This window comes from Entelurus aequoreus, linkage group LG09 (genome assembly GCF_033978785.1).
Source record: "Entelurus aequoreus isolate RoL-2023_Sb linkage group LG09, RoL_Eaeq_v1.1, whole genome shotgun sequence".
NCBI classification, from domain to species: domain Eukaryota; kingdom Metazoa; phylum Chordata; class Actinopteri; order Syngnathiformes; family Syngnathidae; genus Entelurus; species Entelurus aequoreus.
In genome coordinates this window covers 28,987,442-29,000,699 of record NC_084739.1, presented here as the reverse complement: position 1 = coordinate 29,000,699, position 13,258 = coordinate 28,987,442, and the positions used below count along the sequence as shown (strand labels likewise).

General features: G+C 39.1%; 1 protein-coding gene across 2 annotated transcripts in view; it reads left to right on the top strand.

The window, feature by feature from the left end:
- The first annotated feature begins 170 nt into the window (after positions 1 to 170).
- Positions 171 to 13,258, top strand: part of slx4ip (SLX4 interacting protein) — an 80,984-nt gene continuing 67,896 nt past the window's right edge. The window contains exon 1 of one of the 2 annotated variants that reach the window (XM_062057674.1): positions 171 to 648. In XM_062057674.1, the coding sequence (XP_061913658.1) occupies positions 622 to 648 (27 nt within the window). In that variant the 5' untranslated portion in view covers positions 171 to 621. The remainder of the gene's footprint in view (positions 649 to 13,258) is intronic. The other variant, XM_062057673.1, reaches the window with a different exon arrangement.

Here is a 13,258-nt window from a genome sequence, read left to right as displayed (position 1 = left end):
GCTAATAAAAAAAGTTGACAAAGTCATGCAAAAAATATATTGTTTTAATATTACAATAAAATTGATGCACTTTGAACAAAAAAGTAAATCTGGGTTGAATGTTATCTGTTCGATTATTTATTGTGTCGAACCTAATACAGGCTTCTTTTTTCCCCACTGTGTTGGGGCTTGTTGCTTCATCACGTCAGACGGTCGCATAATCGTGAATATATATATATTTTTCCAATTTGTCTCAGTAAAGATTGTTTTAATGTGTACAACTAAATCTATATAATCAGTAAATAAATAAATTAGTGAACAAGTGAGTGAACACGACATTGGAAGACCGGCTACTGGCCGTCAATGTGACGTCATATTCTGTCGCCTGACTCGCTGGACATAAATTCAAAACTACTGGCGGTAGAAAATCTATGTTTACATTTTATACATTTGACCTTAGTAGTATTCTCAATAATAATTACAAATTATAAAAAATGTCGGATTCTTTTTGCTGAAATAGCATTCCCTGATTGTTGGACGTTGCCTTACTGCCTACTGATTTTCTTTACTTTTCTGTTTTTATTTGTAAAACGTGTACACTGACTGTAGTGTCAGGGAAACTGCTTCACTTTGTTGAATGCAATGGCTCCTCTCAAATTTGTCATTAAGGTAAGTCAAACGTTTAACAATGTTACTTTTTAACTACATGTACCGGTATGTATATAGATGCACAGTACAGTATTGCAATATATCAATACTGTATGCCAGGTGCTTCTTCTGTGTTTGTAATCCTATTTAAATGAAGTAGTTGTGGAAAATGGTAAGAAAAATAACAGCAACATTTTCTAAACACAACTAAACGTTACTGACAGAAAAAAAAAGACCTGTCACTTGTACAACAAACAAAATCACAAGTCACATGTCCATGTAAGTTCACAAAAAATGTGAGTGGTCATTGTGTGTGATTTTTGCTGACTTCAATAATTATAATAGGATACTTAAATTGTGAAATTTATTTCATTCGATTTTAGACACTCAGTGGCAAAAAATAAACAAATTGTGACTTTTTTAAATTTTAAATTCAAGTGATTACATTTTCTCGCTTGCAAACAGGCTTGTCAAGTAGACATTATCATAAAACATAGGTCTTTATTTATTTTTTTATTTTTTTCAAATTTTTTTGTAATCAGACAATATTTTCAGTATATTAAGATGGAATCTTTACACATGAAGAGGAAGTGAACGGGACCATAATCTTTTTGGACATGAAAATCCACCGCAATTTTGACGGCAGTCAAAACATTACTGTTCATCGAAAACCGACACACACTGACCAATATCTACTCTGGACCTTTCCACAGCACACAAACTATCATTCATTCATTGGCGGTCACTCGAAGCAAGTATGACGATCCTCCTGGTAGGGGGGTATCCCTTTATGGAGGATGCCTGTGCGTGACTTTGTTTAACGTGGGGAGACTGGTGCACAGACAGTAACCACACGATCCTTGACAAATCCGGGTCAGGGTCCAGTAGCATGGAGTCCAAGACGACTGGGGACCCTTTTCTGCTGCAGCCTTCATCCGCCATCCCAGCCGTTGTGACGCTCCATAGGGTTAGCAATCATCCTCCGCCTGTTCCACTGTTGAGGTCTTGGGTTGTTATTTCCCCATAACTGGGTCCACATGGATGTGGGGGTGCCTTCTTCCGCCGTCGCAGCCGTTGCGGTAGTTCTTACATCTACCGTCTTCCGCCTGCTTCGCTGTCGAGGTCTTCACCATATCCCTGGCTAGGGGGCAGTCAGGTACTAGGCCTTTGCCAAGGGCCACCTGGGGTAACAGTAGTAAAGGGGTTAACCTGCTAGTGCCCCAAGACCCCATAGAGGAGCCTCCACTGCCGGATGCACTTTAACGTCATGCCAAGGACACAAACTATCAGTCGTGACAACACTCTATGAACGGGCCAACATCATAACAGAAGAACAAGATAGAAAAAAAGAAGAGAAACACATCCATAATGCACTCAAAACTGCCAATATCCCACCTGGGCCATCAAAAAGGTGAACAACAAGTAAAAAACAAGGAAAAGAGATCAAAGAAGAAACTCAAAGAAAAACCTGAAATAAAGAACAAAGAGGTCATAACCTTACCATACAAACGGGGAGTAACTGAACCAATACAGCGGGTCATTAAAAAACACAAAATAAACACAACAGCTAAACCTCACACAAAAACAAGACAGTAACTTGTACATCCAAAAGACAAAATAGGACAAGACAAGAAATGCAATGTCATCTACGAAATCCCGTGTAAATCATGAGAAAAATCATACATCGGAAAAACAGGGAGGACATTCAACACAAGGAAGAAAGAACATCGGAAAGAATGCGAAAAAGGGACAACTAGAAGGTTTACAAGAAGCCTAAAACAAAAATCCGGACAGGAAATCTTAAAATCAGCCATATCAGATCATTGCAAAAATAACCACATCATGGACTGGGACAACAACAAAATCTTCGGGACAGAAAGTAACAAATTCAAACGATGCATTAAGGAGACGATTGAACTAAGGAAGCAGTCGAAACATGTCAGGTGAAGATTCCATCTAATATACCAAAAATATTGTCTGATTACAAGAACATTTGAAAGAGTATATGAATATGAAGCCATAATGAATCTTTTTGAGCAACATGAAACATAGGTATTGTACGTTTGTGGTATTGTACTTTTGTGGTATTGTACTTTTGTTGGAGTTTACTCATTTAATCAAAAATCATATGTTACAGTAAAGTTGAAATGGTGATACAAATAATATACTACTACAGTGGTACCTCGGTTTTCGTCATTAATCTGTTGTACACAAACTGAAAAAACTTTTAGTAGAAAATAAAAATGCAAATCCAATAATCTGTTCCAGACGCCCTAAAATATTAACACATGAAACATTTTCTAAAGAATACTTATAGAGTTTCAGGCAGAAAACAATGCAAAATATATATAAGTTACGGATGAAACGAATACATGACCATAAGATTATTTGATCACTTGTGCCTTTGTGCTGGTAAAGACGGCAGTAAACTGAAGGGAAGGAAGAGTCAAGCAGACACCACCTTCATTATTCACTAAAAGTTTTTTTTCAAATTCAGTAGTTTCTCACCTTTAAATTTGCTGGTATTTGCACCTTTTTTGGCCCATTGTTGGCTTATTTTGCAGCCGTTATTTTATCAGTGGAAAAAGTTTGGACAACCCTGCCAAGATACTTGTAGTGGTGGGGGCGTGGCTATGGGCGTGACAATGGGCGTGGTCACCATGACATCATCGACACATTTGCATAATTTACTACAATGATATGATTTTCTCTAAAAAGGCTCAAAAAATGTATACTTACTAATTAATAATAACAGTTTTGTTTTAAACGTCCATCCATCCATCCATTTTACAATATAATTACAGCACTTTATGTATATGGACTTTCGCTGATGTGTTGGATCCGCTGTGGACTGGACTTTCACAATATTATGTCAGACCCACTCGACATCCATTGCTTTCGGTCTCCCCTAGAGGGGGAGGGTGCTACCCACATATGCGGTCCTCTCCAAGGTTTCTCATAGTCATTCACATTGACGTCCCACTGGGGTGAGTTTTCCTTGCCCGTATGTGGGCTCTGTACCGAGGATGTCGTTGTGGCTTGTACAGCCCTTTGAGACACTTGTGATTTAGGGCTATATAAATAAACATTGATTGATTGATTGATATTTATATACAGATTTGAACAATAAGTTATTCACTGAAATATATTTATTAATTGTGGTTCTTACAAAAAATATATCTTATAAAATATAAAAGCTAAAATGTCTCTTAAAGCTCTGCCCCTTTAATTAGTGCATACTAAATAATTTAACTTTAGCCTACTACTACAACCATATTATTTACCTGCAACATAAAGTGAAACAGAGGCAGAGGTGTCCTGCCACAGTCAGTAACAAATAAACAGAAAACAGTAGTGGTCAAATACAAATAAGGCAACAAGAGAAGTATCCTACACTTCTCTTTTGTAAAGTAAATCTGAACAGCCTATAAGGGCATCTACATCAACTATATGATTTGCCTGAGAAGCTGGACAGGACAAAAAAAAATAAAATAAAAATCTATTTGTGGCGGACGTAATTCTTTCGTGGCGGGCCGCCACAAATAAATGAATGTGTGGGAAACACTGCCTGCTATAAAGTATTAATTCTCATGATAAATAGTAGTTTATGTTAGAACCCGGTGTAAGAGAAAATCCAAAATAAATTTAACATGCACCCAATTCTTGTTTTTAAAATCACTGAACATTTATCTCCATATATAAAATACAGTATATATAATCATGGCACTCTGTGGGGGGAAAACCGGTCTTAATAAATCATTAAGGACCTCAAGTTGATACGTCGTTTTCTCTTGAAGCAATACTGTTTAAAAATGTCACTTGTAATTTGTGTTAAAATAGTTTTAAACCCGAACTGAGCATTATTTTCTTTGCAAAGGCAGACTTTTTCCTTAAATATTAATATTGCTGTGATGATTGATTGGTTGACTGTACAGGTCAGCACTAAGTGTATGTTATGGTTGTAATATTAATGTATTTTGTAACTTAAAGTTACAAGTGTTTTTCACTACAGGGAAGTACTACTACACTGTTTTAAAGGCAGACTTTTTAATTTATAATATTGTGCAGTTGATTGATTAAAGGTCAATTACTAAACATTGGTTTGGTAACTGTGCACTTGTTCCGTTCTATACTTGTTTATGGTAATGTTACTGATTTTTATATACAGGTAAAGCTAAAGAAATTTGAATATTGTGCAAAAGTTAATTCATGTCAGCAATTCAACTTCAAATATAATCATGTGATGTAAACTCATTACATGCAAAGTGAGATACATTGCATCACTTTGTCCACATTGTGTTATGTTAAGGCTTTATTCCAAAATAATAAATATGAATAAAATAAAAAATACATTCATTTTTGTCCTCAAAATTCTACAGACAATGCCCCATAATGAAAATTAGAAAAAGTTATTTTAGAAAATTTTGCAAATTCATAAAAATAAAAGAAATCATGTGTACTTTAAGATTGCTCAATGCTTTACATAGTGAAACCCAATATCTACATCTTTAAACTACATTTAAGCCAGTGTGGGTGGCACTGGGAGCAGGTGGATAAAGTGTCTACCCATGGACACAACGACAGTGACTAAGATGGCGGAAGCGGGGATCGAACCTGAAACCCTTAAGCTGGCACGGCTGCTCTGCCAACCAAGCCACGCCACCCCGGTCACCAGGTTGGACGGGAAGCGTTGGTTTTCATCTAGGATGTCTCTGTACATTGCTGCATTCATCTTTCACCCTACCTTGACTATTGTTTGTAGAATGTTAAAGACAAAAATGAATTTATTCCAGTTTGGAATAAGGCTATAACATAACAAAATGTGGAGAAAGTGAAGCGCTGTGAATACTTTTCGGATGCATTGTATCTTGAGTTGCATGTAATGAGCCAACGTCATATATTAGTTTCACTTTGTAAATCTAATTGCTGGAATATGATATCAGCATTTTTTTAGGTGCACCTGTATCTTTGTCATCTATTTTAAATACATTTGATTCATCTTCAGGCATGGGGAATGTCCGTAAACGTTAATTTTTGTGTCAAGATATCACTTCTGTGTTTTTTTAATGAAATACAAACATTTTTTAATACAAATAAAATGTGTTTAACGCTCGCCTGAGCCGCTTACTCACTGTTCCTCTTGCCTAAACGCCTTACTGAATTGCAGGCCAGGGAGACGATCAGTTGCCAAATGGGAAAAACATTTCCGAGTTCTTTGCACGCATGTTAGATAATTTTTACAACATGTTTTCAATTATATAATAATGTTAGTAAATCATCTGCTAAAAAATACAACAACATTCTGTGGTACATTACATGGGACATGTATGTTTTAAAAAAGACCGCCAAAAGAGGTTGGGAGATGGGAATACATTTAGGATAAAATATAGTGTACAAATGAACCTAATTGCAGGAAATGATTTCCAAAATGTTCTTTCGAGGCTTGCGTGGCATCACTTCGTGCCAATAGAAATGTTCCTCTTTTTTTCGTCAGGTTTCCTTTTTTCCCAAAAGGCATGCGTAGATCTTATTAACAAGCTTTCGCCACTAGAGGGAAGTATTGCTACATATTTTAAAACCCTTGTTTTAGCAGACTGGTATTGTTGCTCCCCTGTCAGTGCATTTTATTTCCAGGTCCTGGTCATGTTTTTTGCAAATTTCAAAAATAGATCGCCTTTGAGGATGGTCAGTAAAACACACACAAAACAGGAAACTCTTTCTATTAAAAAGCTGAGTTGTTCATCCTCAGTCGGATTTTTTGTCAGCAATAATGCACCTCAGATGTTTTTGTTAAGTACAGGCAAAGCATCTGATCCCTCGTTTGTTGATGTTTCATTTATTGAGAGTTTTGAACAAGGGCTTCAGACATGTTGCTCTGATCTGCACATCCTCTACCATTCCATGTGTGCCTCATTGACCAGATATTGCATTCAGTTCTTTTTTTATTTGTTTCATATGCATGCCTGCATACAGGCCACCCCTCCTTGGTTGGTTGTGGGAGAGTAAAATGCTAGAGGTTCACGGAGGGTTCCTTCCCACTGGGCACATAATGATACAGTTGTGTTATTCTGCCTGAGAAAATGCTAGAAGAGTCAACCACGCTCAACCAACTAACCACAAACAAGCATGTAAGATGGGATCGGGTTAAACAATAGCATACAAGACACTGAAGAGGCTCCTCTTTCACAAATCTAACACCAATGTCACTAGTGTTTCAATGAATGGATGAACTTCTAGAACAACATTCTGCTAGGAAACTTTATTCTGTGGCGACATGTGGCGTTTGTTGCTGTTTGCAAGGCTTATAAAAGCGTTTATGCGTCATGTTCTCTGATTCACAGTGCCATGTTTACTAGTCTGCTTACCAGCGTGTTTTATGATCCTTTCCTTTTCAAAGCAGCTCCCTCCCTCGTCTGCGGAACTGAAGGGGGTGCACCTTCTTAAATTGGCCTATAGGCCTAGACTATGTAGTCAACTGCCGCTTCGTGGACCTCCTGAATAGGGCCTGAAGCAAAAACACTGATCCACTGAAGTGCTGCTGCCAGTTCATAACCACTGTAGAACCCTGCAATCTGTCTTTTATTAGTCAAACGCACCACTGACATCTAATGTAGTAAGCTGAGGCAGAAAGCCATTCGTTTTTACAAGAATAAAAGGTTTGAGGTACCGCAGAACATTTTCATGTCAGAGGTTTATGCACTGTTTAGTGTTGTTGTCACTCTGCAGATGAGCCCATATGGGACCACACATCATGTCTCTGTATACAATCACGCCAATCTAATAGAAACATTTTGACATTTTGCAACCGAGTGAATCCTTTTAAAAAGAAGTGACATTGATATAAAAATAAATCTAGCACTGCGTTATACAAACCCTGTTTCCATATGAGTTGGGAAATTGTGTTAGATGTAAATATAAACGGAATACAATGATTTGCAAATCATTTTCAACCCATATTCAGTTGAATATGCTACAAAGACAACATATTTTTTTTTTGCAAATAATCATTAACTTTAGAATTTGATGCCAGCAACACGTGACAAAGAAGTTGGGAAAGGTGGCAATAAATACTGATAAAGTTGAGGAATGCTCATCAAACACTTATTTGGAACATCCCACAGGTGAACAGGCAAATTGGGAACAGGTGGGTGCCATGATTGGGTATAAAAGTAGATTCCATGAAATGCTCAGTCATTCACAAACAAGGATGGGGCGAGGGTCACCACTTTGTCAACAAATGCGTGAGCCAATTGTTGAACAGTTTAAGAAAAACCTTTCTCAACCAGCTATTGCAAGGAATTTAGGGATTTCACCATCTACGGTCCGTAATATCATCAAAGGGTTCAGAGAATCTGGAGAAATCACTGCACGTAAGCAGCTAAGCCCGTGACCTTCGATCCCTCAGGCTGTACTGCATCAACAAGCGACATCAGTGTGTAAAGGATATCACCACATAGGCTCAGGAATACTTCAGAAACCCACTGTCAGTAACTACAGTTGGTCGCTACATCTGTAGGTGCAAGTTAAAACTCTCCTATGCAAGGCGAAAACCGTTTACCAACAACACCCAGAAACGCTGTCGACTTCGCTGGGCCTGAGCTCATCTAAGATGGACTGATACAAAGTGGAAAAGTGTTCTGTGGTCTGACGAGTCCACATTTCAAATTGTTTTTAGAAACTGTGGACGTCGTGTCCTCCGGACCAAAGAGGAAAATAACCATCCGGATTGTTATAGGCGCAAAGTTGAAAAGCCAGCATCTGTGATGGTATGGGGGTGTATTAGTGCCCAAGACATGGGTAACTTACACATCTGTGAAGGCGCCATTAATGCTGAAAGGTACATACAGGTTTTGGAGCAACATATGTTGCCATCCAAGCTACGTTACCATGGACGCCCCTGCTTATTTCAGGAAGACAATGCCAAGCCACGTGTTGCATCAACGTGGCTTCATAGTAAAAGAGTGCGGGTACTAGACTGGCCTGCCTGTAGTCCAGACCTGTCTCCCATTGAAAATGTGTGGCGCATTATGAAGCCTAAAATACCACAACGGTGACCCCCGGACTGTTGAAAAACTTAAGCTGTACATCAAGCAAGAATGGGAAAGAATTCCACCTGAGAAGCTTAAAAAATGTGTCTCCTCAGTTCCCAAAAGTTTACTGAGTGTTGTTAAAAGGAAAGGCCATGTAACACAGTGGTGAACATGCCCTTTCCCAACCACTTTGGCACGTGTTGCAGCCATGAAATTCTAAGTTAATTATTATTTGCAAAAAAAAAAGAAGATTATGAGTTTGAACATTAAATATCTTGTCTTTGTAGTGCATTCAATTGAATATGGGTTGAAAAGGATTTGCAAATCATTGTATTCCGTTAATATTTACATCTAACACAATTTCCCAACTCATATGGAAACAGGTTTTGTCATATATGTGCGCAAAATACTTTTAATATAGAAACCAGACATAGATATGTATCCTCTTATTTCTGGAGGCAGTGTCTGAGTTTTGTTTGCTGTACGTTTCCCAGAGATATTCTTGTCTGTTCTTGCTGCTCAAATTCCACTCCTGGGTTGTGTCTCTTTTTATTATTAAAAAAGAGAGCTCAGGTGTGCTGCACGAATGGAGCTTTGCACACAAATCACTGTGACATACACTCTCCACTCATTTGGATCAATTATAATAATGATAACACATTATTGAGCCTCGGTATTCGATATCTGGCAGTTTGAAAAATTGGAGCGGAGAGTTTTGTTTATTTTTTTAAGGGGAAACCCAGGTGACTCACAGAGTGAGTTTAGAGTGACTCAAATAAAGCTTGAAAGCAAAGTTGTCACACCCACCGAGTGCTCTCTCTCTCCTGGGTTGTTTGCAGAGTTCCATGCGAGGAAGAAAGTCCGAAAAAGGGAGAAATGCAAGTTGTACCGAGTGACACCACATCTGCTGCCCCTTCTCATCTAATGTAAACATCTGCGGCTGGTTAGTGTTAGCCTCTGAGCTAAGTGCAGTCTGAGAAGGTCTGGCTCTTATACAGCGCGATAGCAAAGGCAAAGGGCAGTAAGGTGGGGAGGTGGGTGAAGCTGCTCAGAGTGTTCGGGCCCTTTGCCCAACTTGGAGCAGCAAGAATGGACAGCCAGGTCTGGAAGGGAAGGGAGATAAGGGAAGGTAGAAAGTGTTTTTGGAACTGAAAGTGACATAGACCAGAACCCTGAAGAACAGAGGGGAAACATCACTGGGTTTGAGACAGGAATTGTTTATTTACTGGCAAAAAATATATTGATGTGATTTTGATTCAGTTTTTTCTGAGGAGGATAGTGGTGAACTTATGTTGAAGATATTTCTGTTTTAATTCACTTTTGTTTCTCTTCAATCCACGGTTATAAGATTGGCAGCCAAGAGAATTAGGATAAATAAGTTTAGCTTTCCCCTCAGGAAGACACACTCCTATTCATTCACTTTGTATCAGCTCACAAAAGATGGCATAACGGTAAAACAGTCTTTGTAAGACAGAGAACAAAGCAGCGCCGGCTCTCTTTAGTATGCGTGAAAAGAGCAACTTCCTTCCTCCCTTTCCTTTATCAAAGCCCTCTCTCTAGCTAGTGGAATGGTCTCTTAGTATCGCCTTCAATTTGTTGAATCCACAAATAACAGCTCACCTATTCGATTAATGTGGGTTTAATAAGACCCTTTAGGGCTAAGCTTATTATTTTGTTGTGAAATGTCATGTGTGACTTCTTTTAAAGTTCAAGCACTCATGAATACGCTTCTTTTACACAAGTAAGCCTATGTAAATCTCATGTCGCTTGTGGAGATCTGCCTAAAGAGGGGGTCACAAGTGGAAGTCATAGGTCATGGCAGTTCAACTCACAGATCCTCCGTCTTTGCGAGGGAATAACACATTTAGACCACATGATGGAAATGTAGTCAGATTGTCTTTGTGAAATTAGATTCTATCACTTATGTCCTGCTTTCTTCTGTCACAGTCCACACCAACGTCATGTTTAAAAAAAATCAACCTGAACCATAACATTGTCACTGAATAGGGGGGTTTTGTGCCTCCAAACTGCCAGTTTTTCTGGGTAAATTAATAGTTTTCTCATTAGTGTGATTTCATTAGCATTGCATTCCAGACATCCCCCAGTCTCTGAAAAGCAAATCACATGCTGTTTTTGTGTGAAGGGTAGACCGATGCTTATCGCAAATGCCTTATTTTCATCAGGTCTTGTCTATTTCTAATGTGATTAAAAAAAGAAGTCAGTCTAATGCTTGCTTGAAGTTTGGCTGTTTGCCCAAATAAAATACTTAATCAGAAGCCTAGAAATACTGTAATTTTTGGGGATACACTTGGTTATGCCTCTACAAAGACTTCTTCAAGAAACCCTTCTGCTCCCTTTAAGAAATTGATCAGATTAACCTTGTTTTCTCCTATGGGCTCAATTAGGTTGTTTAAATAGAAGCCATGCATCCAATAGATAGGTCTTGTGATCCCTGGCAGAATATATGTGCAGCAACTACTGTAGTTTGATGACAGACACACATTTACAGCTTTTTTGTTGCAGCACTTGTACAGTCTGTTTAAATAACAGTGTCCTTTTACCTGTCTCTGAATGTCTAAAATATCTAAGGGTTAGATACCCAGACCATCCAAGCTCATGTTAAATCGCTCAAGAAACCACTGTGGGACCCAGCTTGTCTTGCTGTCCGATTTGATGGACAAGGTCTGACCCTCTGTTTGCTGGGGTTTCCCACGCACTGGTAATTGTCGGAGGCAGTCAGCTGAGGCCACCAGTCAACCATGGACCGCTTAGGGACAAAGGGTAGGGAATGGAGAGAATACTGACATGTAGAGAAAAGCTGGTACTGACAGGAAGTGTGTACACATTTACAATCTTATGGCCTAGCATGCTGGGTCATAGGTTGCTCTACAGGAGTCTATTTGGTCTTGTTTCAATTTCTCATTCAGGGTTATTATACGTATGTCAGAGCCCTATCTTTAGAATTTTTTAGGCATGATATCATTGCTCAACTCATATAGTTTATGTTGAACTCTCCACTTTTTGATGTTTCTGTGCCTCACTCTGCAAAATTGGGCCCATAGTATTGTTTTCACTGTGTGGGGGTTGTGACTTGTTTTCCCCAGATTTTTAAGGGTTGGAATGGTGTTTGATTTGAAATTTAACAAAACTGTGGATAAATAAAAATGATATGCTAGCGTCAGATGAACTATTATTGTAGATAGTTAAGATGAATAACAAGCCTATCTAAAAAGATAATGCGTTATATGCTACTTGTTTAAATTCATTTTTTGTCATCAAACCTGCTCATTGCTTCCCCTTTAAGTTTGACAATAACACTTCTCAGTATAAATGGGTATTTGCATGTCACACACAACTGCGATCTAGAGGTTCACATTATCTCTTTAAATACATTACAAATAGCTCATAAAATGACAAAAATCACAGAGTCAGAAATTATTTCAACCTTAAGTAGGGCTGAACGATTATGGCAAAAATAATAATCACTATTATGATATTAAAATCACTATTAACAACAGGGTTGTTCATTAATTTGAAAACATGAGTATTTTTTTTTACCACCAAAACTCAACTTTAAATATAATTTAAAAGAACAAGGGATATAAATTAGGAAAAAATAAACAAGTAGTAACAAGAGTATTAACTAGGGATGTAACGGTAAACGGTATAATGATAAACCGCGGTAAAATTCCAGACGATTAGAATTACCGTTTAATTTGTCATTTATTAATGCATTTTAGGCAACACTGCTTACTTTCTGGAAACGGAGTCACAGCAGCGCTGGCGCTTGCGCATTAGTGTCATTCAGTTTGAAAAATTATGGCGGAGAAAAACTATACAGACTTTGCTTAGGAGATTTCCCCTCGGAGTAAACAAAGCTTTCCTGTCCGCTCCCTGTATGATCAGTGTCAAAGCTTGGTCCGCATTGCCGGCAGTAAGTCAGACCCCTTTCCAGTGAGGGTTGGACTCCGCCAAGGCTGCCCTTTGTCACCGATTCTGTTCATAACTTTTATGGACAGAATTTCTGGGCGCAGTCAGGGTGTTGAGGGGATCCGGTTTGGTGGCTACAGGTTTAGGTCTCTGCTTTTTGCAGATGATGTGGTCCTGATGGCTTCATCTGGCCAGGATTTTCAGCTCTCACTGGATCGGTTCGCAACCGAGTGTGAAGCGACTGGGATGAGAATCAGCACCTCCAAGTCCGAGTCCATGGTTTTCGCCCGGGCAAGGGTTGAGTGCCATTTCCAGGTTGGGGAGCAGATCTTGCCCCATGTGTAGGAGTTCAAGTACCTCGAAGTCTTGTTTACGAGTGAGGCAAGAGTGGATCGATCGACAGGCAGATCGGTGCGGCGTCTTCAGTAATACGGACGCTGTATCGATCCGTTGTGGTGAAGAAGGAGCTGAGCCGGAAGACATGGCTCTCAACTTACCGGTCGATCTACGTTCCCATCCTCACCTATGGTCATGAGCTTTGGTTATGACCGAAAGGACAAGATCACGGGTACAAGCGGCCGAAATTAGTTTCCTCCGCCGGGTGGCGGGGCTCTCCCTTAGAGATAGGGTGAGAAGCTCTGTAATCCGGGAGGAGCTCAAAGTAAAGCCGC